General features: G+C 43.6%; 1 protein-coding gene and 1 long non-coding RNA gene across 2 annotated transcripts in view; one reads left to right on the forward strand and one right to left on the reverse strand.

The window, feature by feature from the left end:
* Positions 1 to 26,099, reverse strand: part of CAPN7 (calpain 7) — a 42,987-nt gene that overhangs the window by 14,229 nt on the left and 2,659 nt on the right. Inside the window, exons 2-13 of the mRNA XM_083468104.1 lie at positions 25,081 to 25,189; positions 22,268 to 22,419; positions 21,510 to 21,577; positions 16,957 to 17,151; positions 15,237 to 15,323; positions 12,455 to 12,581; positions 10,854 to 10,939; positions 8,130 to 8,223; positions 6,720 to 6,866; positions 4,568 to 4,674; positions 3,398 to 3,518; positions 2,990 to 3,134 (exon numbers count right to left, since the gene is read on the reverse strand). Of these exons, the coding sequence (XP_083324230.1) occupies positions 2,990 to 3,134; positions 3,398 to 3,518; positions 4,568 to 4,674; positions 6,720 to 6,866; positions 8,130 to 8,223; positions 10,854 to 10,939; positions 12,455 to 12,581; positions 15,237 to 15,323; positions 16,957 to 17,151; positions 21,510 to 21,577; positions 22,268 to 22,419; positions 25,081 to 25,189 (1,438 nt within the window). The remainder of the gene's footprint in view (positions 1 to 2,989; positions 3,135 to 3,397; positions 3,519 to 4,567; positions 4,675 to 6,719; positions 6,867 to 8,129; positions 8,224 to 10,853; positions 10,940 to 12,454; positions 12,582 to 15,236; positions 15,324 to 16,956; positions 17,152 to 21,509; positions 21,578 to 22,267; positions 22,420 to 25,080; positions 25,190 to 26,099) is intronic.
* LOC310690035 lies at positions 696 to 3,269 on the forward strand. Its single transcript, XR_014517815.1, has 3 exons — positions 696 to 931; positions 2,683 to 2,799; positions 3,091 to 3,269. It is a non-coding gene; the product is annotated as an uncharacterized lncRNA (long non-coding RNA).

Raw genomic sequence — 26,099 nt, forward strand, 5'->3', positions numbered from 1 at the left:
GGTCTCTGTCCCTTTAATCATCCTCTCCCCGCACCCTGCAATAAGCGGAACAGTCTCTGCTTAGCTCCTTGCACTGAGAAGTGGCAGCCTCACCATCAGGGCAGGACTTGGAGGAAGAGATCTAGGGACCTACTCAGCAGAACGGCTGACAGCCAAACACCACAGGCTGAAAGACCACCAAGTCCAGAGTCTAAAAGGACCCAAGCAATTTCTACATATCAAACCTCTGATCAGAAAATGGGAGCAAGCAAAGCCAGGCTTTTGTTGTTGCTGCTGCTGCTTCTGCTCTCTCTCTCTCCACTTGGTAATAATCTTGTGGTTTATTATCTTCCTCTTTCTTTGCTCATCCTAACCCTGAGCTTCCAGAAAGGCCCACAGTAGATCTCTCTCCCTTTGCAGACAAGCTGCAGATGTGCACACAGCCGATTGTGAAGTCACAAGCTGCCCCAGAATGATGGTGGCTTTGGGTGCTAGGAAACGGCTAGATGGCTTCAGGGTGGCAGAAGCAGCGGGTGTGCAAGAAGCGCCTCCGCCGACCTTGGCAACTCAGTCAAGGGCAAGCCTGGACGCTGGAGGAGCAGCTGCTGGAGCTGCTTTGTGCGTTTCAGTCGCCAGAGCTCAGTCTGAGAGCGAAAGGCTCTGCCTGGGTGGTGGTGGTTTTCAAAGGCCCCTCAACACACCCAGCATGTGTGAGAATAAACCCCGTTAGCCGGTGTGCCATTAATAGGCAGCAGCGCAGTGAGCTAACCTTGATATGTCGCCACTGGCTCCCTCCTTAAATCGGCATTTAAATCCCACAGAGAGAGGAAAGCCAACAGTTAACGTCTGATCAGCGTTAGCTCTGAATTGAGTAACTAGGGTTGTTGCAGACGGGGATGAGAGCAGCAATCAGTGCTTTTTTTCTGGGGGGACGCATACCCCTAAACATTTGGTGAATCTTTGTACTTTTGTCCATTTACTGTATTTATTTTCCCTGATTTGAACTATAAAATGGTGATTTCAGGAGTCAAAATGAGAGTACCCTTAAACGTTTTTAAAGAAAAAAAGCAAAGGCAGCAATAAGCAAAATCTAATATGTGCCTATAGCAGTGTTCGAAATTAGCCAGGCGCCAGGCGCATTTTGCACCTAGCTATTGGCCACTTGCAACCAAGTGAAGATGCCTGGGAGCCAGGATGGGGCCAGATATCTCCACCATCTGGAGGTGCCTGCCTGGGAGCTAGACTGTTTTCACGCACTATTACCATGTCCTGTAGAATTTCGGGAACCAAAATGCTTTTTTCTGCGCAGCCTTAATTGTTGCAACTTGGTCACAACCATGCTATTTTTTCAGAAATATAAAACATACATTTCACAGAGAACAATTATAACAGCAGGCGAAAATTCTTTTGGTTAATGCTGACATGGACCATTCATAGCGGAAGAATATTCTTCAAAACTGTGAGCCGTTCCGTCCTGTCATACAGAAATTCAGCATTCTGTGCCTACTGAACACAGCCCTTATGGGGCTGTTTCTGGGTCCCCCCCCCTTTAGAGCTCCTCCATCTATTTCTGTACTTCTGCAAATCTTGGGTTTCCCCCCAGCCTACTAATACCTTCCTCGTGAGTACAGTAGTACCTCGGGTTACATACGCTTCAGGTTACAGACTCCGCTAACCCAGAAATAGTACCTCAGGTTAAGAACTTTGCTTCAGAATGAGAACAGAAATTGCGCTGCGGCAGCGGGAGGCCCCATTAGCTAAAGTGGTGCTTCAGGTTAAGAACAGTTTCAGGTTAAGAACGGACCTCCAGAATGAATTAAGTACGTAACCAGAGGTACCACTGTATGTGTGTGTGTGTATGTGGTGCTGTTTTGACTACATAGGGACACTGCTAGGGCTGGATCACAGGGCAGAGTTCGGTGGGCTCACAGGCCCTGAGCCCTGCTAAATGACAGGGCCAAGATGGCTGGCAATTCCCACAAGAGCAGTGCTGCCGCAGTAATAGGGTGAAGATCCAAACATTAGCCACTGTTAATTCTCCAAAATGTCTCTGGGTCCCACTTACCTCCAGAAGCATTCTGAGAAAGCAAAATGACTGTCTGCAGCTAATAATAATAGTAATAGTAGTAATAATAATAATAATAATGTTGTTTCAGGGACTGCTAGGGGCACCTGGTACAGTTAAAGGGGTGGGGAGTAAGGCTGGGTGATACCTGGTTTTCAACATTGTGATATATCACCAGTTAAACATCACAATGTACTTATATATCATGATGTCTGAAATAAGGATGAAATAATGTAGAATAGGCATAGGCAAACTCAGCCCTCTAGATGTTTTGGGACTACAACTCCCATCATCACTAGCTAACAGGATCAGTGGTCAGGGATGATGGGAACTGTAGTCTCAAAACATCTGGAGGGCCGAGTTTGCCTATGCCTGATGTAGAGACATCTGCTGGCTTCACAGCCCCCCCCCCCCAGCGATTTTTGCATAGCACACACACATAGATATCGTGATTTGCAATATATTGCCAGGTCAAAAATGATGAAACCAGTATCACAATGTGGACTTCAAACCAGTTTGGGATGATATATCGTCCAACCCTAGTGAGGGGAGCCAGAGTGAAGCTGGCCAGACAAGCAATGGCGGGGAGGCCATGGCAGGGGAGACAAGAATCTTCTAATCTTTTTTTCAAAAATCAGAAGCTGCAGAAGCCCCGTCGGACGTTCGGCTTCCAAAAATAGTTCGCAAACCGAAGCACTCACTTCCGGATTTGCGACCTGCGGGAGTCAAAACTGGCAAGGCGTTCGACTTCCAAGGTACGAGTGTAAAAGCTAAAAGATCCTGCCAAGATCTTTGACCTTGGACCTGATCCTTCTAGGAGCTGTGAAAATCAGGCCACCCCCCTACTCCCCCAAGCTCCAGTCCTGTTCCACTAGGGAGATTCTGGGGCAAATGAGCCATTTAAAATCTTGCTTGCTCAAACCTCCAAATGTTTTGCTCCTTTACCGTTGTCTATTTTCTGGGCCGTTCTGGGATCGAAATTCAAGTATTTCTGAAGTTCTGGGGTCCAGTTCTTCATATCATTTTCACTGTATCTTCCCTTCCAGCGGAGGTGGCTCCAGGGATTTTTCAGCTGGAGGAATCGAAGCCCCTAAACGAAGAAAAGGAAATAAGGAATATCTGGCATTTTCCATTAGATTGTACCACCCCACCCCCCCAATGAATACAGGAAATCAAATGAGCTGAAAGTCTTAAAACAATCCGGATAAAGCTGATTTGGAAAAGATGTTTCATGCTTTCCTATTCTTCAGCTTTTAAGCAGCAAAAGAGGACGCAAGATTTTTAAAATATAAAAACCTGCCAATTTAAAGAAGGTCTTGCCAAAAGCTCTGATGCATTTATTCCCACGGGTACCTTGTATTCTCTGATATCCAAAACAGCGTAGGCATGGGTTGGTACTAAACCCCACCTTTCTCCTTCCTCCTCGGTCATCACTCCCGTCGCCGTTGTAATGAGCACGTCCCCTTTGCGAAATCTGGTCACAAAGAAGAAGAAAGTTGACTTTCAGAGTTTGCTTACAGATGGAGTAACAGAAGCACTGATGCTTCTTATTAGTCTATCCTTATCCATTTGAAATAGATAGAAATAGATAGATAGGCAAATAGAAGGGGAAGAAATGGAGGCAGTGAGAGATTTTACTTTCTTGGGCTCCATGATCACTGCAGATGGTGACAGCAGCCGCGAAATTAAAAGACGCCTGCTTCTCTCACTGCCTCCATTCCCCCCACCCTTCTATTTGCCAGCAGGTGATGGGACCTGTGGCCATGATCTTCTTAATGTGTCAACATGAATAGAAGTTACAAATATAGCAGCTGTTGTAAAGGGATTACTACTATGATGGGAATGTAATTGAAATCAGTAAGATTTTGGAATGTAGAAACAAAGAAAATCATCAAAATAATCAATTCTAGTCCATGGGGGGTGGGCATGTAAATTATATAATTTGGAATTTGAATGATTTGTATTAGGAATTGTATTATATTTTGGCATTGTTATAATGAGGCTATTATTGGATTATTGTAACTGAAAAAATATTAAAAATTATTATATAAAGAAGTATTTCTAATTAAACCAGATTCGAATCCTATCCTGAAGTCATCCATATTTAGCTGCAGCATCTGATCTGAAACAACAAAAGCTCAAACACCAAACATACCACAGCTTTTACTTCATGTCCCTTTGAAAAATATTTCTACTTCTGCATTAAGTCCAAAGAAAGGTAGAATTCAGCCAAAAGCTTGTCAATATTTCTGGCCAATTGGCGTATTTCTTTTTAAAGTCTAACAGAGGACTGAAACACACTACCACCAAAGTGCCATTTTCTACATCAGTCTCTCTCACTATAGATAAAGACCATCCCTTCATCAATTGCTCATTAGTATTTGCTAGCCATGGCACTAGCAAGTGTAAAAATACAATGGAACTATTCCGCTTAAAACACCAGAGCCTCTTAAATATATATATATATATATATATATATATATATATATATATATATATATATATATCTCAGCCGTAAGTTACCTTTGGTAAAGCATCCTGAAGGAACTGTCTTTGTCAAAAGATTGGTTGCCTGAGTGCATGGCAATTCTTTCGGGTATCCAGCCAGTCAACGCATGGAGATCAATATTCTGAAATAAAAGCAGATTTCCTCGGTAGCAAAAACAGCAGTATAATCCAGGACTGTGAAAAAGCCATCCATGTGGGGGGAAATTGCTATTTTTGAAAAGCAAGAAGTTTAATAAAAGGTATGGTTCCAGTTCTGAAACTTCCAGTTTTCATTTCCTTTTGGTGCTGGCCTACGTGAAACTTTTTAGGAGGTAACAGAAGGCTAATGCACAGAAAAGCAGCTTGTTGAAAATGCCATGGATTTTGCAGCAGCCATCAGAAATTTTCAGATTCAGAGGAGACAGAACTGCACTGGCTAACACAGCTTCTTTCCACCTTACCTTTGGCGACAATATAATGGTTTCTTCCCTCCATCATCACAGAGATGAAGCTGAAAATGTGATTATCAGTAAGGGCCAAATCCTCAGAAACTAGAGAACAAGTTGTGGTACCCAAATGCATCTTTCCCCCCCTAGAATTTAATCCATAAAGCCCCATACTAGACTTCAGTCGTGCTAACTTGCATTTGCCAAGAACATTCCCCAAATAAGGCCAACTTAAATATAACTTACTCCTACAGAGATTATTTGCCGTGCTGGAAAAAAAGCACACATGCTACAATGAACAAAAAGCAGAGATCGTATTTTGTTTATGATGGCATCCGTCTATTTTACATTCTCTACTTGGGATTAATGAAAGAGCTCTTTCACCTTGGCGGACTTCCTTACAAAAGAATTCTTGGATTTTTGGCAACAGGGGCTAGAGAAGGAAGAATTTAAGATAGTGACTGCATTTAGACTCGACACAAGACAAAGCAGGAAGAAGCCAAGAGACTGTCTGATAACTTTAAGATCGAAAGAAGAAAGAGACAAAATTTTGAATTTGCACTACCAAATAACTCTGGAAATTGAAGACTCCTTCATGGAGATCTTTAAGGATATACAGAAGCATATTTTAGATGTAAGAACCTACTACAAAGACCTGGTTGTTTTACTGAGAAGGAACAAAATACTCTTCAGGTGGGAATTTCCTCAAGGTTTATCCTTCAAATATAAAGGAAGGAAAATAAGAATAAAGACAGTGAGTGATAAAGACAAGTTTCTGAGAGACCACGAAGAAGATCTTCAGAAAGAAGTGGAATCTGGAGTGGAACCAATTCCATCAGGAAAAGAACAGGGACCACCGGTATGAAATTTACGGCATGTAATGCCTTAAAGGAAAATATTATGAAAATGATTTATAGGTGGTACATGACTCCAGTCAAGCTTGCAAAAATTTACCACTTGTCTGATAATAAATGTTGGAAATGTAAAGAAACTGAAGGTACTTTTTTTCACCTTTGGTGGACATGCCCAAAGATTAAGGTTTTCTGCGAAATGATATATAATGAAATGAAAAAGGTATTTAAATATACCTTCCTTAAGAAACCAGAGGCCTTCCTCTTGGGCATTGTCGGCCAATCGGTGCCAAAGAAAGACAGAACATTCTTTATGTATGCTACAACAGCAGCAAGAATACTCATCACAAAGTATTGGAAGACACAAGATCTACCCACCTTGGAAGAATGGCAGATAAAGGTGATAGACTATATGGGATTGGCAGAAATGACTGGCAGAATCCGAGACCAGGGGAAAGAGACGGCGGAAGAAGATTGGAAGAAATTTAAGAACTATCTTAAGAAACATTGTAAAATTAATGAGTGTTAAAATGATATGGCTTTAGAAAGTAAGTGGACTACAGCTGTAAAGATTAAGTTAAAAGAAAAGAAAGGTTAACAATTAGATAAAATTAAGGGTGAGGATTTGCTGAATTAAATATTTGAAATTGGAATGCAGAAAGGGGAGGTATGAGGAGGTCGGTGAAGTAAGTTTTAAGAAAATAAGGATTTGAAATTATACTTGTTTTTTCTTGCTTGTGTTTGTTTGTATTGTTGTGTTTGATTATATAATTTGTGAAACTTTAATAAATATCTTTAAAAAAATAAAAATAATAATGAAAGAGCTCTTCATAATGGGAAGATCTGCCTGAACAGACATTTACTCCTTGCCAAGAACAGATCAGTACTCACAGAATTTGATCCTGGGAAATCGTAACCTCCCATAACCTTCATGTAAGCTTTCTCTATCAAGGAAACCCAGAGTTCGCTTTTGTTGTTGGAGTAAGAGCAGAGAAGTTCTCCGCTGTGATCCACCGGTAGGAAGTCATCGATTATCACCTGGGCAAAACAGGACAGAGAGAGATCAAACCAAGAGCTTAAATAAGACAGCTGTGGCAGCTTCGCGTGGAATTAAGTAAATCACGTAGAAGAGTCAGGCTCATAGAACGAAGAATATACATTGGCTCTAGCCAAGCGTTCTGACAATGTGTTGATTAAAACATGAGATGCGGGGGACATGGGGGCACTGTTAGCTATTTGTGATAAAAAAGACACCTTACACAAGACTTGAAGATAATTTTTTGCTTGTCAGGTTGGCAACAGTTGAACAACAAGTATTATTCATATAGTCATATCTTGGATCCTGAACACCCTGGAACTTGGATATTTTGGCCCCTAAATGATCGAAACCCGGAAGTGACTGTTCTGATTTTTGAACTTTCTTTTGGAAGCCAAATGTCTGACGGGACTTCTGATTGGCTGCAGGAACTTCCTGCAGCCAATCAGAAGCCACGCTTTGTTTCCAAACATTTTGAAGAAGAAGAAGAGTTTGGATTTGATATCCCGCCTTATCACTACCCTAAGGAGTCTCAAAGCGGCTAACATTCTCCTTTCCCTTCCTCCCCCACAACAAAGACTCTGTGAGGTGAGTGGGGCTGAGAGACTTCAGAGAAGTGTGACTAGCCCAAGGTCACCCAGCAGCTGCATGTGGAGGAGCGGGGAAGCGAACCCGGTTCACCAGATTACGAATCTACCACTCTTAACCACTACACCACACTGGCTCTTGGAAGTGGAACGGACTTCCAGAACGGATTCTGTTCAACTTCCAAGATACGACTGTATACTGTATATTAATGAACACAATGTGTTTCTCTCCCTTGAGTCCAAGAGAGGCTTTAGTCCTTTTTGTTTTCAAAACTCCTTTATAGCAGTGCCTAAGGTATTAATCCACAGCTTGCTTGTTCTCACAAACTCCTCCAGTCAGTGTCTGCCTGAAATCAGCACACACGCACGTTCTCGGCCAAAGAAACAACTAACAGAATAACCAGTCAACTCCCACCTGCCACCTCCTTTCCCCAATACCATTTTTTAAAAAAATACATTTACAATGCAAATGTAATACAAATGCTAACAGACACCTGCCAATATTGCTGTTCCCCTGTAAAAGCTGTGAATTGTGTGTGTCGGTGGGGGGGCAAGGTCTTGTTTTTGTGATATATTCATCCTTGTGGAGACCCCCATGTGTTCAGTCAACACCTTAATAGGGTATAATTACATAAAATTCTAACCATCAACCTAACAAGCAAACAATCATGACCTTACCTTCCGAGGGACCCCATTGATATGTAGCTTAACCATGTATTTTCCACACGGATTATATTCCGGCTCTCCTTTTTTATTCTGCGGATAAATAATGCTGTTTTGAAGGGGGGAAGGAAAGAGACCGGGGGAAATATTAGAATATATTCTGTGTGCATGTTGTGGACTATGCCAAGTCTATTTCAATCCCGTGTTGTCAACTTAAAGCTTAAGAAAGAGTGGTATCGTGTGCTCTTTGGTGTTAAACTCACACCTGAGAGGGAAAGGTTCTCAGTTATATAGAGAACTGAAAGTCCCAAACAGTAAAGGACACCAGCGACCACAATGGAGTTAGGCATATAAAATTGCAGCAAACAAAAATTCTTAGGGCAGAGATGCCAGGTGTTTGAGCCTGGAACTTTTTGCATGTAAGATGCGCTACAGCTAAGCTATAGGTAAAAGGTAAAGGACCCCTGGACGGTTAAGTCCAGTCAAAGGCAACCATGGGGTTGCGGCGCTCATCTCGCTTTCAGACCAAGGGAGCCGGCGTTTGTCTGCAGACAGCTTTCCGGGTCATGTGGCCAGCAGGACTAAACCGTTTCTGGAGCAACGGGACACTGTGGCGGAAACCTGAGCGTACAGAAATGCCATTTACCTTCCTGCTGCAGTGGTACCTATTTATCTACATGTGCTGGCGTGCTTTCGAACTGCTAGGTTGGCAGGAGCTGGGACAGAGCAACGGGAGCTCACTCGGTTGTAGGGATAAATAAATAAAATTAAATAAATAGTACAGAGTATATAACTATTATAACCTCACCACTTATGCCATGCAGTGGTGCAACTTATTTAGATCATGTCATGAACAGCCCAGTCATTCCTATCATACTGACACAACTGGGCTTCCTGCTTCCCAGTGAATCATGCAGCCAGCACCTTCCTTGCCATGGCAAAACTTTGGGTGGAGTGAATGGAGAACTGGTGAATGATATAGTCATGCACTGATTTCCCTAGATATTGGGAGGGATAGACACAAAGCACTGGGCTCCTGTTACTAGTGGCAACCTTGCATTTGTTGTCATCCTGCCTGGTAGCAGACTAAACTACATCACAATAGTATTGTGACATCAGCAGTGCCATCCCAGCCAGACTTTGGAGCAGATGGTCAGGACCCCACTCCATGGGCAGGATTGTCCCCCTTGAGGTGGTGAGAAGGCTACAAACAACACTGACGTAAGCCAAATCGCACAGAAACGCTGTTAACCTTCTCGCCAAAGTGGTACCTATTTATCTACTTGCACTGGCGTGCTTTCAAACTGCTAGGTTGGCAGGAGCTAGGACAGAGCGATGGGAGCTCATTCTGTCATGGGGATGCGAACCACCGACCTTCTGATCGGCAAGCCCAAGAGGCTCAGTGGTTTAGACCACAGCGCCACCCGCATCCCACAGCTGAGCTATGGTCCCTCCCTGAATGCATTCCCCATGCCTCTCACAACCGAGGATTTATGATTTCAGAGTGGTTATAAATACATGGACTGAAAGTGGGAGATATCTGAACACAACAGGGGTGGAAGACGCAGCAACCATCTTGAAACCAGCCATCTTGATTCAAACACACCATAAAGGCCTAGAAAAGGGAGGGAGATTTTCTGTGAAAAGCAGGAAATAAGCAAGCAGACAGAAGGGCTTGGGAAACTGGGGACTCAGCTACACTGGCAAAGAAAAAGCGTTTTATATGCATTGTTTATGCTTTACAACTCTGAGACACCAGATGGCACTGTGGAGTTCCGTTTTTGCCAATCTGATTTCTCATAGAAAGTTTACAACGCGCTTAACCAAAACGCTTCTTTCATGTGTCTAGATCTGGCCTGGGTATCGTGGGCCAAAAAGGTGGTGTTGAGCTTCACCGACCAATTTGATGTTACCGGTCAGGACTCTGGCTGCAGGTTTCCGGAGCACTTTAAAATGGCCAAAATGACCGTAAGAATCAGAAATCAGGAAGACCAAATTTTTTAATAAGGAACAGGGGAAATTTATAATTTACCTTAAAAATCATTGTAAACAGTTAAAATCATTAGTAGGATTGGAGTAACATTTGTAGTTTAGTGGTGAATTTTGGATATAACGGAGATGTAAAAGATTTGATTATAAAAGATGCAGGAGGAAATGATTGATAATAGGACCCACAAGGAGGCAGGAGGGAAGTCCTGGAGATTCTTTGGAATCTTGTTTTTATGCTGGATGTTGGATATGTGATTGTAAAATTATAATTTGAAAAACTAAATAAATATATACAGTGGTGCCCTGCAAGACGAATGCCTCGCAAGACTGAAAACTCGCTAGACGAAAGAGTTTTCCGTTTTGGAGGTGCTTCGCAAAACGAATTTCCTATGGGCTTACTTCGCAAGACTCTTGCGAGTTCCTGCTGGTTTTTTTTCTTTCCCCCCACTTTTTCTAAGCCGCTAAGCCGCTTATCAGCTGATCCGATCAGCAGATAAGCTGCTAAAAGCCGCTAATAGCGCTAATCCGCTAATCCTTCAATGGGCTTGCTTCGCAAGACGAAAAAACCGCTAGACGAAGAGAATCACAGAACGGATTCTTTTTGTCTTGCGAGGCACCACTGTATTTTAAAAGAAATGGCCAGAAAGCACATAGATAGTGAAGCTGCCAAGTTATTTCCAGCACATTTTTTTATATTAAAAAAAATTTGAAACAAAAACTTTGCAGATCATCTGCCAGAACAGAGCGTACCTGGTAATCAGCTTCTTGTTGTATCGTCTTTCGTATGCTGCACTGATAGCAAGAGAAGCTACGAAGGAACAATCTGACACGATTGTCTGAGGACAGAAAGAGTCAAGGGTCAAGGAGTTTCATAACTACCCAAACTGTATAGAAATTTATTCATGTATGCAACTACAGCGGCAAGAATGTCACTTGCCCAAAAATGGAAAGCAAAAGAAAAATGGATACAAAAACTTATGGAAAATGCAGAAATGGTGAAACTTACCGGAAAAATAAGAAATGAAGATAACAAACCTTTTATAAAAGAATGGAAGTGGTTTATTGAATATTTACTTATAAATTGCAAACAGATAAAAACATTGGCAGGATCACTGTAATAACCTGCAGTTTCATAAGAGTATATATTTAAAGTAGATGAATAAATGAGCAAATTAAGTTAATTCGGATATGCAGAAAATATTAAAAATAAATTTAAGGAACCGTAGAAAGAGGGGGAAGGAAGTTTTGAAATGTTAAAATGATTGTAAAATTACTGAAATGTATAAAACTGAAAATCATAAATAAAATATATAAAAAATAAGGTGCCAATGACAAGCAGGCCAATGTAAAGAGGATTGGGGGGGACACCCAACAATAAATTAGATCTCTCAACTGATCGAAAATTTGGGGGAAGAACTGAGTCAATTCAAGGCAAATAAATATGCTTGAAACTGTAAACACCAGTTTCCTCAAAAGTCAGGTAACCACACAGGGATGTGGAGCCAGAGGCCCTCCATATTGCCAGGGATGATGGGAATTGGAAGCCCAGAAATATCTGCAAGGCCACATAGCTCCCATCTCTGATATACCAGTTCTAACCTCAAGGCACCCAAACCTCTGGATTCTTCGTCAGATCCAAAGGCATTGAAGAAAATATTCTCCATTTACTTTGACAGATGAGAAAGAGCCACTGATTCTGTTTTCCTCTAAAGCATTCCTCTAAACACACCTTCTCCAACTGCAGCAGAGCAGGGCTAGGGAACCTGCAGCCCTCCAAATGTGACTGAACTCGAACTCCCACCCTGGCTGACCACTGGCTAAGCTGCTCAGGACTAATGGGAGTTGGAGGTCAATACTACCCATGTTAAAGGTAAAGGGACTCCTGACCATTAGGTCCAGTCATGGCCGACTCTGGGGTTGCGGCGCTCATCTTGCTTTACTGGCCGAGGGAGCCAGCGTACAACTTCCAGGTCATGTGGCCAGCATGACTAAGCCACTTCTGGTGAACCAGAGCAGCACACGGAAACGCCGTTTACCTTCCCGCTGGAGTGGTACCTATTTATCTACTTGCACTTTGACATGCTTTCGAACTGCAAGGTTGGCAGGAGCACTTACAGCCTGCAAATGAAATGGCCCTTCCGATTCCTGAATTAGGGCTCTGACACGTAATTAATACTTTCTGGTAGTGTGGAGCTTCTGAACATTGCTCACAGGAAGGGAACAGTGTATGAAAGAACATCAAAAGCGAAAGCTCTCTTTTCAGACTGTGAAAGTGTAAATTTCTGCCTTCTTGCTTTGTTTCTCTTATTTGAGGATAGCCAACCGTGTCAGATCAGAACGATCCTCCTTACCTGTTTTATGCTGAAGCTCGACACTGTGTAGATCATGGTGGGGCTGTTTGTTATCTCATCAGGCCGCACCCACCGGGAAAACATTGCCTTCTGCTTGGGAGACAATGGCAGCTTGCCACATCTATCTCTGCAATCAAAGCAATCCCCACCCCAAACCAAAAGTCACTGCTAAGTATGAAATCCAAGAGCTGGTAAAATCATTTTATCACACATTATAATACCCAAAAGGTTTCCTGCCCACCTGTGCAGATCCTCAGGAACGCGGGTGGTGCTGTGAGTTAAACCACAGAGCCTAGGACTTGCCGATCAGAAGGTCAGCGATTCGAATCCCTGCGGCAGGGTGAGCTCCTGTTGCTCGGTCCTTGCTCCTGCCAACCTAGCAGTTCGAAAGCACATCAAAGTGCAAGTAGATAAATAGGTACCGCTCTGACGGGAAGGTAAACGGCGTTTCCGTGCGCTGCTCTGGTTCGCTGACCCAGAAGCTGTCTGCGGACAAACGCCAGCTCCCTCGGCCAATAAAGCGAGATGAGCACCGCAACCCCAGAGTCAGTCACGACTGGACCTAATGGTCAGGGGTCCCTTTACCTTTACCTTATGCAGATCCTAAAGACCACCTAAGTCTCCCTCCTAATTGTTCTTGCTCCCTTTGGGCTCTCAGTTCCCCAAACCTGGAACTCCAGCCTCCAGTTCATGATCAGCCTTGCTTGGGCTCCTACACTGAATTAAGGCAAAAAGTAAAGGACTCCTAGACTGTTAAGTCCAGTCAAAGGTGACTATGAGGTTGTGGCATTCATTTCGCTTTCAGGCAGAGGGAGCCAGCGTTTGTCCACAGACAACTTTCCAGGTCTTGGGGCCAGAAGGACTAAACTGCTTCTGGCGCAAAGGAACACTGTTTACCTTCCCGCCATAGTGGTACCTATTTATCTACTTGCACTGGCGTGCTTTCGAACTGCTAGGTTGGCAAAGCTGGTTGGCAGAGCAACGGGAGCTCAACCCGTCGCGGGGATTCGAACCGCCGACCTTCTGATCAGCAAGCCCAAGAGGCTCAGTGGTTTAGACCACAGCGCCACCCGCTGAATTATACCCTGCTTGCCCCAATATTTACCGCTGTGAAGACTACTTAGGCCTCATGACCAACAACCAAAGCAATCTCCTTGTAATATATGCAGATCCCGGCAATCAATCTGTGTTTGAGTTTATTTCCTAGGCTCCTTACAAACGAGTCTACTCCGCTTCGGTTCCAGAAAGCCACAATATAAAATAGCTCTTTCTCAGCAATAGTTGCTTTACAATCTGCTTTTAATCTTTCATTCTTTGCTGCTTTTTTATATCTTCATACTGTTTTGTTTTGCCAGTATCACTCAACTGTCAGAATATTGTTATAACAGTCTTAGATTGTGGCTTTTATGGATTGTAATGTGTGATCATGCAATTTTATCTTTTTAATATGGAGCAAATATTCATCGGCAATTACTTTTTGAGATTGACTTCCAGACTCAAATGTGTACATGTTTCCCCTGCCACACTTCCTTTAAATCTGAACACCTCTCAAGCCTCCTTAGCATTAGGGCTGTGGGGCTCATGAGTTACTTCCAGCAGCGTAAGAGAGTAAGAAGAGATGCACTTCAGAGACAACAAAGACCACAGAGACCATTTTGAAAAAAAGCTTTGGAAAAGTTGCCCACTTAACTCATTCATGATTCTACAATCCTAAGTCAGTGTGAAACAGTTAAAACTCTGGAAGATACTAATAACAGGAGCATGCAGACCTCTGGAGTCTTACAAGTTAAAAATAAAGCTTTCTTCGATTTTATAAATACCATATTAGGTTATGGTCTGATTAATTACAACTTTTTTGGGAAATGTATACAATTTTTGTTTTTGTTGTGTTTTGTTTTCTACATGGGTAGTATTCTTTCTTTTCTTATTTTTTTGTGTCTTATCTTAGTCTGTGCACTTGCAATTATGTACTTTTTATCTTTGGCCAGGGTGCAGTCTGACCTATTTTCCTTTCTATAAGAACAAGCATGAAGGAGGCCTCCTAGCCTGTTCACACGTCCTTATATGATCAGTGAAAACAGTTGGTCCTGGCAAGTATTAACCGCTCTCAGTCTTAACCTGATAACTGCCATTTGTGCAGATTATAATTTGTCTGAATTAATTTTAAGACATATTTTAATTAATTGATGCCTGTTTTTATGTATACTGTGTTATTTATATGATGTTAGCCGCTCTGAGCCCAGCTCCAGCCGGGGAGGGCAGGGTACAAATAAAATATTATTATTAATTATTATTATAATAATTATCTTTCAATAAAGAATATATGTATATATAAAATAAAGTTTTCTTCCAGCTTCCACTGCACTGATCAGTCAGGGTTCAAGAAGCCCATTAATTTATTGCATTTAGTCTATTACAGATGTCCCTTTCTAAAAACATGTAAAACCACAAGTACAAAGATGTGCCCACTATTTTGCAGCCTCTCTAACATTTGTCGGTGCTTCAAGGTTCCTTAATCTGAAGTTGAATGGCCTGTAAGCATTTTTCCTAACAGTAGCAGTGTTCAAAAATTTAACAGGGGTACTGCAGATGTCAAGACTATTTCTATAGCGTGTATAGTTGAATGAATTCACCTACGATGAGCAGGCGGCAACAGCTTACTTTTCACATCGCCCTTTCAAGGCAGCACCTGAACATTGTTCCCAAGAGACAATTCTTAAGAATAATAAGGAATGAGAAAGCATTCCGGGAGTCCATAGCTAGGCAGCTTATATTCACTTACGAGAAAGGTACTGGAAAAGCGAAACGCTCTCTGAGGTCAACGCTCATGAAAGGGACGTACTCAATGCCATTGATCTTTGATGTCTTCCTATGAAAACAGGATGCAAGATGTCAGGACCACAATGCTATTCAAATGCATTTGTTTCCCACCCAGACAGGCTCTAAATGAACAGCTGAGGTATACCTGCCTGCTTAATGCCTTTAGTATTTTTAGTATGGGAACGGGAGCAAGACGCAGTGGATGGTCTCGTTTTAAAGAGCCAGCAAATTTCCCCCTCCAGTTTTGCATTAAAAGCTTTGTTCACATGGTCATTACCCCTGAACATTCTGGCCACCAAGGGTTCAGAGCAGAAATGGCTGGTTGAGTTAGCTAAAGAGGTGGGGAGGTCAGTGTGGTGCAAACACAGCGTCTTAAAATAGACACTGCTTCCCCAGACCACCAGGGGGCTCCATCTCTTTGAAGCTTGCCTGCCAGGCAGGAAGTTACTACTGTAGCCTTCCCCTGACTTCCTCCAAAGCTGTACAAAGTCCTATTTGTGTTGGCTTGTTTTAAAAGGGCAGCAGGAGTGGTGGCGGCAAACCTGTATCTCCTTTAGCAGCAATGCTATTCCGCGCCAAAATATATGGATACATTTATCAGCTAAATATCCTGCTGTTAGCCTTAGTACATTTGCATCCCGAAGGGAAATGGGACTAGAATTACACGTTGCTTGATCATTGGCATAAACTCCACGATAAAGTCGGCACGCCTTCTTGATATTTAAGAGCCGTGCAACATTTGCTGTTGTTGTATCTGTTAGGATATTGATGTTCCATTCCGCCTTAAGAGGAACAGATATGTGGAGTTGTTGTAAGTCACATGTCTGTTTACTTCCAGCATAGTCTGCTGGGAACTTCCGTTGTATATTGCTTTTGCTATGCTGCTGTTTTGCTTGGACACGAAGGGAAGCAGTTATGTTTTCCCTTTGTTCCTGAACTATGCTGAATAAAAAGGTAAAGGGACCCCTGACCATTAGGTCCAGTCGTGGCCAACTCTGGGGTTGCGGCGCTCATCTCGCTTTATTGGCCAAGGGAGCTGGTGTACAGCTTCTGGGTCATGTGGCCAGCATGATTAAGCCGCTTCTGGCGAAACAGAGCAGCGCACAGAAATGCCGTTTACCTTCCCGCCAGAGTGGTACCTATTTATCTACTTGCACTTTGACGTGCTTTCGAACTGCTAGGTTCGCAGGAGCAGGGACCGAGCAACGGGAGCTCACCCCGTCACCGGGATTCGAACCGCCAACCTTCTGATTGGCAAGTCCTAGGCTCTGTGGTTTAACCCACAGCGCCACCCACGTCCCTGTAAATAATGCTTACACATGTCTCTGTCCGCCACTTCCATTGCAAAGAGTTCTTATCGCTGCCGGCTTGCGTGCTTAAGCTTCTGAAGGCTTCTGAGGCTGATTGATGCTGTTCCGAGATCTGGAGTTCGCCTGGCTGCTGGCCGGTGGCTGGAGCCAGCTGGGGGCCGGCCAAAAGCCCCCGTCTCCCCAGACGCATCCCAACAGAATCATCACATCAGTCTACAATTTGGTGCTTTCAACAATCCCATGCATGCTTGCTCAGAAGTAAGCCTCACCGTGTTCAATAGGATGGGCTCCCAGTTTAAGTGTGCACTCGACTGCAGCCTAAACGAGGCAACCCATTTTCAACAAGCCTGGAAAACCGTTCCCTTTCCTTACCTGAGCACCTCAATCTCCTCCGCGGTGTATCGCTGACCTTGCGGTTCACTGGCCTGCACAGCTCTGACTGCCTGTGGCTTATCGTTCAAGGAAAAATCAGGCCCTAATGGAAAGTAAGTCCGGGCTTGCTGATTCGGTTTCGCTGGGACCGGCTTGTCTTTCTGAGACGGCTTTGAATCCTTCAGCGCTTCAGCTCTAAAATAGAGAGTTTGCATTTTAGACGCATCAAGAGTTTTTATTTCATTGGTGGCAGTACATTGTGAATCCTCCTATAAATGCCAGCAATCATATACTACTCATTTTGCTATGTAAAAATGCAAAAAATATTAATTGCTTTTGTGAGAACGAATGATTAAAAACAAACAAGGCAAGAGTGACTGCATATTTCTTACGTACTGTATTTTTTGCTCTATGACTCACTTTTCCCCTCCTAAAAAGTAAGGGGAAATGTGTGTGCGTCTTATGGAGCGAATGCAGGCTGCGCAGCTATCGCAGAAGCCAGAACAGCAAGACGGATTGCTGCTTTCACTGCGCAGTGATCCCTCTTGCTGTTCTGGCTTCTGAGATTCAGACTATTTTTTTTCTTGTTTTCCTCCTCCAAAAACTAGGTGCGTCTTATGGTCTCGTGAGTCTTATAGAGCGAAAAATACGGTATTTGCATTCTTAGGCTTCTCGTATCCTCTACATGTTAAACGTCCATAAAACCTTTGTTTCATACAGCCCAAGGATTCCTGTACAGCAAGAACAGCATATGCAATCTAACATAGAAACCACTCAAGACAGTTCTTTCAACTAAAAAGAAAACCTGAAAATTTTGTGCATACTAACAGGAATCATGTAACCATTTATTTAGCAAGTTTCTTGCTGCGTTGTCTTGCTAGAGATTCGTGTACAGCCAGAAATTTAGCTGAAAACAGCTATTCCATTATTCTAAATACAGTGGTGCCCCGCAAGACGAAATTAATTCGTTCCGCAATTTTTGTCGTCTAGCGAATTTTTCGTCTTGCGAAGCACGAAATCCCATAGGAATACATTGAAAATCAATTAATGCGTTCCTATGGTCAAAAAAAGTCCAAACAAAGCCAAATTTGGTACAACAACAGTTTATTAACTGCTCTTTAAAGTCACACATACTGTAAAGAGCAGTTCAAAAATTGAAGGGAAAATAAATTAACTTTATAAACAAAACATGTCTTTGTTTTTAGACAAAGAAAACAAAGTCGCGAGACGTTTTCGTCTTGCGAAGCAAGCCCATAGGGAAATTCGTCTTGCGAGGCAAATCGAAAACAGAAAAACCTTTCATCTAGCGAGTTTTTTGTCTTGCGAGGCATTCGTCTTGCGAGGTACCACTGTACAGTACACAGATAATCAGAATATGCTTCAGGATTTCCTTCATTTAAACAGTCATCCTTGATGGTCCAAGCTCTTATACCAACACAAGTGCAATGCAAACAAATCCACACTCACAATTATCTATGCAAGGCATCACTGGCCTAAACTAAGAGGGAAGAACTGGTTTTTGTAAAAAAAAAAAATTCACTGCATAGTTGCCTGGAAGCAGCTCCCATTCACCGTAGATGTCCAAAGAGAATAACTGTATCTACACGGCTCGTTCTCTAAATACACAACTGATCACTGTTTTTTGCAAGAGAGGGCATCTCGTGGATGCCATCCTATCAGGAAGTCTATTCTGAACAATGTTGAAATTTGGCCTTTGGAACTCCCTCCCACTGCATATCAGATAGGTGCCTTCTCCATTAGCTTTCTTGCTAAGGATATTCCGCTTTCGACAAGCCTTCTAAAACCTTTAGCACACTTGGGATAAAGTTTTACACGGCTTTTAATGCTGCAACCCATCCTGGGATGTTACAGTGAAGGATGCATAACTAATAAAACATATGAACAAACATGTTTTATGTATGCACTGTTTTTTAGAAACTGTTTTTGTACTCATAACTGCTTTTAAAACCTGTTTTAATATACGCAGCTATTTTAGACACATTGCTATATTGTAAATCCGTTTGGGAGGCCTTCTGGGCAGCGATTCGTAAATGAAAGAAACAAATGATTGCTGATATCAGCAGTGCTGACCAATATATGGAATTTCAAAATATATTGTGTTGTATCCAATGCTCAGAGCAGGCCCTCTTAAATTAATGGACACGAGTAATGTTGGTTCATTCATTTCAACAAGTCTATTCTGAGTACAACTTTGCTGGATGCAACCCTCTCAATTAGAATGCAACTAACACATTTATATAAGCCCAGTTTATTAACACAAAATCCGATTAGAAACACACTCATAAAAATATAGCATGCATATATATATATATATATATATATATATATATATATATATATATGCAGGTTTTGGTGTCCTCGGGTGTCTTCCCGTGTAAAAGTTGGGGTGTCTAGGCGACGTTTCGACGAGGTCTCACTCGTCATCTTCAGGCTGGTGCTTTCGGCTTCTTGTTACTGGAACAGAGCAGGATCTCAGTGTTTGAGTTCCTATAAATACTGTTGAGGGGGTGTGGTGTATAGCCTCCAATGTTCTGGGCAGAGAGGAAGTTCCCAGGCTAGTGTGCCTTTTCTTCTTTTGTTCCTTAATTACTTGAGGGATATCTTGAGTGATTTCTTGGGTGATATTCTGAGTACCACTTAGGTGGGTCATTAGGTGTGGATTAGTTGCTAAAGCCTTTGTGTCTTGACATCTTGAGCTTTGTGAAGAGTTTTTCTGAGAAGATGGCTGTACTGCACTTAGTTGTGCTCTGGCTTGGCTTCGTGTATAGGGGCGAGCTGTGGTTTTGTGTCCTGTGCCAGCCAGATCTGTGTAGGGATTGCAGGGGGGTGCAGCATCCGGAGGTGCCACCATGGTTTGGCTACTGGATGGTGTCTGTAATTTATCTGTGGAGAGGGTCTGGGTTTGGGTCTGGTGTGGTTGATTGGTGATGGCGTTCTGTGTGCCTCTGGATCTGGTGTCGGTTTTTGTGGGGAGGGCTAATTTCCAGATGTCTAGCAGGCGGGATGTGTCGTCACGCTTGTTCATGTTGTGAGGGTGTTTCTCTATCTCGATGGCTTCCATGATTATTCTCTTGTGGTGATGTTCCATGTTAAAGAGCAATTTGGAATCTGCAAAATTAATTTCGTGTCCTGTTTCTTTCATGTGTTGGAAAAGAGAGGAAGTTTTTTCTTCTTTTTTGACGGCATTCTTGTGTTCTGCGATACGTGCATTTATTCGTCTGTTTGTTTGTCCAATGTACGTGGCTGGGCAGACTTTGCAGGGTATTTCATAGACCCCTTGGTTTTCCAACTGGAAAAAACTCTTCACAAAGCTCAAGATGTCAAGACACAAAGGCTTTAGCAACTAATCCACACCTAATGACCCACCTAAGTGGTACTCAGAATATCACCCAAGAAATCACTCAAGATATCCCTCAAGTAATTAAGGAACAAAAGAAGAAAAGGCACACTAGCCTGGGAACTTCCTCTCTGCCCAGAACATTGGAGGCTATACACCACACCCCCTCAACAGTATTTATAGGAACTCAAACACTGAGATCCTGCTCTGTTCCAGTAACAAGAAGCCGAAAGCACCAGCCTGAAGATGACGAGTGAGACCTCGTCGAAACGTCGCCTAGACACCCCAACTTTTACACGGGAAGACACCCGAGGACACCAAAACCTGCATTCCTGTACCCGTGAAAATCTACGAAAGCATATATATATATATATATATATATATATATATATATATATATATATATATCACATGGAATTAAAGGACTTTATACAGCACTCATATTGGACACAGCTCACCCCTTTTCTATCTGATGTCAGTCACAATTTTGTTTGCATCTGTATTGTTTTAAATATGTTTTTATTGCTTTGTTGCTTGTTGCTTGCTGCCCTGGGCTCCCTTTGGGTGGAAGGGTAGGAAATAAATCTAATAAAGAAACATTTTATTTGGAAACATTAAAAAACACACTACTTACTGTCGATATTCAAACAAAAATACAAACACCACAGCAAATGGCATTTCAGAAGGTAGCTGTGTGGATTTTGCTTTAGACTCTTACGGATTTGCACTAAGTTCTTTATTAAAATTAACAAGTAATGCAAACATGAATTTGAATATGCAGAAGATATAAAAAAAATGAATTTAAGGAACCGCAGAAAGAAGGGGAAGGAAGTCAAACTTTGAATTGTTAAAATAATTGTAAAATTAATGAAATGTATAAATTTGAAAAGTATAAATAAAAAGCTTTTTTGAAAAGGAATGCAAAACACAGTATCTGCAGGCAGTGAACATTTCAAGGAGTGAAATGCTATTGCAGTGTCGATAAAGTTGCAAGCTTTTTCTCCAGCAAGGCTTCCCATACCTTTAAAAGCTACCTGACAGCCAGAAAAACTGTTTGTTTGTTGGTTTTTAAATGCAACAGAGACCTGCAGGTATAGGTCGGTATATAAATTCAATAAATAACAACAACTACTACTACTACTTAGGAAACAGCGTTTTCACGCAATGTGCTCATACAAAGCTTCAAGAAACTCACCTGTCCAGTGCCTGCCGAGCCAGCTGCTTCAGTTTTGCCTGGAGAGCTGTTTCTGAAGTTTCATTGGCCTTTAATATGAAAAAGGGGGGGTTTAAGAAGCCTAACCAGCAATCTACATACAGAAAAACAAAAAGGCCAGGGGGTAGGAAATGTCAATTCCTTCCTTTTATACTATCCAGAATGACGACACAAATCCTTCTAACAGACAAAAAAACCTCTCCGCAAGACTGTTTTGTCTCAAACACTCAATAAAATGAAGGCAACTTGGATGCAGCCAAATAGCTGAAGTTAGAGAAGCAAGAGCTTTAAAGAATAAGACCTGTTGGGTAGAAGAGTTCAGTCTACCTATTAGACAGACTCAAGCTAAGCCACTGCTTCTTAGCCTCAGTACTCTGCTAGGGCTGGCCAATATATTGATATATTGTCAAAAACCGGTTTGAAGTCCATATCGTTATATCGGCTTCATAATTTTTGGGCTGGCTATACATCACGAATCATGGGATGGGTGTGGGTGGGTGGGTGTTATGCAAAAATCACAATGTGGGGGAAACCGTGAAGCCAGCCAATGCTTCTCTCGATTCCTGCAGCCCCTTTTAACTCTTGCCAGCTCAGCTCTCCCCTTCCTCATGCGGGGGGGGGGGGGGAAGGGGCAGCAAATCGCAAGAGCAGGCAGCGGCAAAAATAACAATTGCGTGTCGATCGGAAAAGTTCCTTGCCATGACATAATCCCATCAAGTTAAGTTGGTAGCTTAACGTACCGTTTTCAGGCAGAGTTCCACGGCTTCCGTGTACAGCTCTATCGCTTCCTCGCTGTTGCCTTTCTCGTCTTCGTCAAAAGCCTGCGTAACCAGGAAACGGGCCCGCTCCAAGTCCAGCTGCTGCTTTGACTTCAAGGGGTCGACTCTTTGCACTGGAGTAGGAAGAAGAACCATTCATTTCCCTTATTTAACCTGACTCGTGATTATAGTTCAAGTGGTATCTCAGTGTCAGGGAACTGCCATCAGGTCAGGGGCGAGAGAGGGAAGTGCAGTTGTGTTATAGGGACCATCCGAAGATCTTGCGAAGCAGCTCCTTCTCTTGCTAGGAGGAAAGCCCCGTCTCCAGTGGAGAGGAAGTGGTGGGAGCAGGGGATGCAAGGGAGAGCCTCAACACCGAGCCTGAGCAAGACAGAGAGGAGGGAAGGACCCCTTTGCCAGCGCCCATTCTGCGCAGTAGGTTTCGGCGCAAGGAAGGGAGGAGAAGGCTGGGGGTCACGCAACTGTTATGCTGGGGGAGGTACAAGGACCGCCCACTCCCAGATTCTGCTAGCGAGCGAGCCAGATATGAACTTGCAACGCCAGATATGAACTTGCAACTTGCAACGCTCTTCACTGTAAATAGTTTGAACTACTAATAAAGCCTGGAAAAGACAGGTCCGAGTCTTGCCTGTTTGCTCTCGAGCAACCACACCATCACCTGACAATCAGGTTACAAACACCTCGGATTACAAACACTTCGGGTTACAGACTCCGCTAACCCGGAAGTAGTGCCTCGGGTTAAGAACTTTACCTCAGGATGAGAACAGAAATCGTGTGGCAGCAGCGCAAGGCCCCATTAGCTAAAGTGGTACCTCGGGTTAAGAACGGTTTCAGGTTAGGACCGGACCTCCAGAACGAATTAAGTTCTTAACCAGAAGTACCACTGTATTTAGGTGCAGATCAGGTTGTGTGCTGTGCTGCTTCCATCAGAACATAGGAAGTTGCCTTCCTCATTGGGTCCATCTAGGATGGTACTGTCTATGGCTCTCCAGGATTTCTGAGAGAGGGACCTTCCCGGTCCTGCACTGAGATGCTGGAAATGAACTTGGGACCTCCTGAGAAAAAGACGCTCCACCACCACTGGGCTGCATCCTTCTCCCCGCTCTGAAAATAATGGTGTTCATGGACAACACTAGCCTTGCAGAGGGAATGAAGGGCTGTACTTTTATGTACACGATGGTTGCTGGCATCTGTCTCAAGAGACAATGGAGTGCGCTGGGGGGGGCAGTCAAACCACTGTCTTAGCAGCCCTGAAGAGACCTCCCTGAGGCACAAGCCTGGTCAGCGTTTATGGAGGTCCTGGGTTGTCCAAACGACAAGATTGTTGGCATACAACCAAGGAAGCGGGGGCAATTGGCAGGCCCCCAGCTGGCTCTAGCCCACCGGCCGGTGTGCCTGATGATCTCCAGTCCTTGTTGCAGCATCTGCGACCCACAGCTTCAGAAGCTGGGGCACGCAACTCAGCAGAGATAACGCGCAAACAGAAGTGGAAGGAGAGGTTGTGTAAGCATATTTACAAGCAGTTTATTCAGCATAAAGGTAAAGGGACCCCTGACCGTTAGGTCCAGTCGTGACCGACTCTGGGGTTGCGGTGCTCATCTCACTTTATTGGCCAAGGGAGCCGGCGTACAGCTTCCGGGTCATGTGGCCAGCATGACTAAGCTGCTTCTGGCGAACCAGAGCAGCGCATGGAAACGCCGGTTACCTTCCCGCCGAAGCGGTACCTATTTATCTACTTGCACTTTGACGTGCTTTCGAACTGCTAGGTTGGCAGGAGCTGGGACCGAACAACGGGAGCTCACCCTGTCGTGGGGATTCGAACCGCCGACCTTCTGATCGGCAAGCCCTAGGCTCTGTGGTTTAACCCACAGCGCCACCCGCGTCCCTTATTCAGCATACATCAGGACAAAAGGAAAACATGTCTGATCCCCTTCGTGTCCAAAGCAAGACAGCAAAAAACGAAAGCTATACCCAAACGGAAGTTCCCAGCAAGCTGTGATGGAGTGTAAACAGACATGTGACACACAACAGTCACATGCCTGTCCCTTAAGGTGGAATGGAATAGTCTAACAAAGATATCCCTCTTGGTAGGCCTGGGCGATATATCGATATTCGCCCAGGACCGGTATAAGCAGCAGACTGCGATGTCAGTTTCACTCAGCGGTATCTCCCTGGTGAAACCGCCACCGCGCCTGAGTCCCTCTGCCACTAGCGTCCGCTGGAGGAAGCCAACAGCTTGTTCCTCCCCCTGCATCTTTAAACTGCTCGACTGAGGAGTCTGCAGCTGTCCTTGCCTCGGTCGAGCAGTTAAAGGAGCCCCCAACTAGTGCTGGCTCCCACAAGCAGGCAGGGGGGTGGGGGCTCTGTGAAACTGTTCAGCTGAGGGGACCACAGCCCCAATGCTCTGTCCGCTCGCCTGTGAGTGGCAAGATCGCCAGGGCTGTCCTCCAAACAACCCTATAAGGCAGGTTAAGAATTAGTGACTGGTCCATGATCGCACAGAGAGCTTCACGGCCAAGTGGTAACTTCAACCCTGGTCTCCCAGGTCTGCGTCCAACACAGGGTCTGGTATGGTTTCAGATTGGGAGAACATATGATGAGATTCCTGCATTGCAGGGGGTTAGACTAGATGACCCTTGGTGTTCCTTCCAACCCTACAATTTCTCAGGTACCTCTAAGTTACTACACCACACTGGGTATAACATCTTTTCTAGAACATGCCTTGTTGATTTCCTAATGAAGAGAGAATGTTTTCAGGTTTTGTCTTTACTAACCTGCTGAGTACAGGGCTTGAACTCTTTCCAAATATTCACTTATTTTCTCTGGAATATTTTCCAAGACGGATCCTGCCATTGCAGCATAAATCAAAGACTGTGCAGCTTCCTGAGAAGAGAAAATACAACACAAGTGTTTAAAAATCAAGGCAACCAGAAAGCTTATTTCCCTCAAATATATTATTATTAGATTTCTTCACCGTAAGACCCCAGGGCAACATTAAAGGACAATATTAAAGTCAATTAAAACAAATTACAAGAACAGGTTGGATCCTTAAAATATTTCTTTCAGGTTTCAGAAGCCAGGGAAAGCATAACCTCATTTGCACAAATGCCTTCTCAGTACCTATTTATCTACTTGCACTCGCGTGCTTTCAAACTGCTAGGTTGGCAGGAGCTGGGACAGAGCAACGGGAGCTCACCCCGTTGCGGGAATTTGAATCGCCGACTTTTGATTGGCAAGCCCAAGAGGCTCAGTGGTTTAGAGCACAGCGCCACCCACATTCCAAGTGGACCTTCCTAACTGGTAGATCTTCATGAACAGGCAAGTCTATACAGTACAGAAAGCATTCTTTCAGGTACTTTTATGAGCACAGGATCCTACCAAATTTCCCCCAGCATGCTAGGTTAACTTCACAAGAGCTACGCAATCACTCCATACTAAAAGGTTTAAGAACATGCGCACGGAATTATCTATTTTCTTTCCCACAAGATCCCCTCCCAAAAGTGGAAGTCACTGTAAACAAACACCATTTCTACATATATTTAACACCAGTGCAAGCATCACAGTTCATGCAAGAGGCCCTTTCCTCATCACAGGCTTGCACCTGAGTTACTCATGCTAACGTTTTGACCCGCAACATCTAGCGTTCACAAATATCTTTTAACTATGCCCCAGTCAGTAGAGCATGAGACTCTTAATCTCAGGGTCGTGGGTTAAATAGAGCCCCACAATGGGCAAATGATTCCTGCAATGCGGTGGTGGGGTGGGGTCCATTCCACCTCTACAATTCTATTTT

Source organism: Podarcis liolepis, assembly GCF_965112155.1.
Source record: "Podarcis liolepis genome assembly, chromosome: 12".
Taxonomy (NCBI): domain Eukaryota; kingdom Metazoa; phylum Chordata; class Lepidosauria; order Squamata; family Lacertidae; genus Podarcis; species Podarcis liolepis.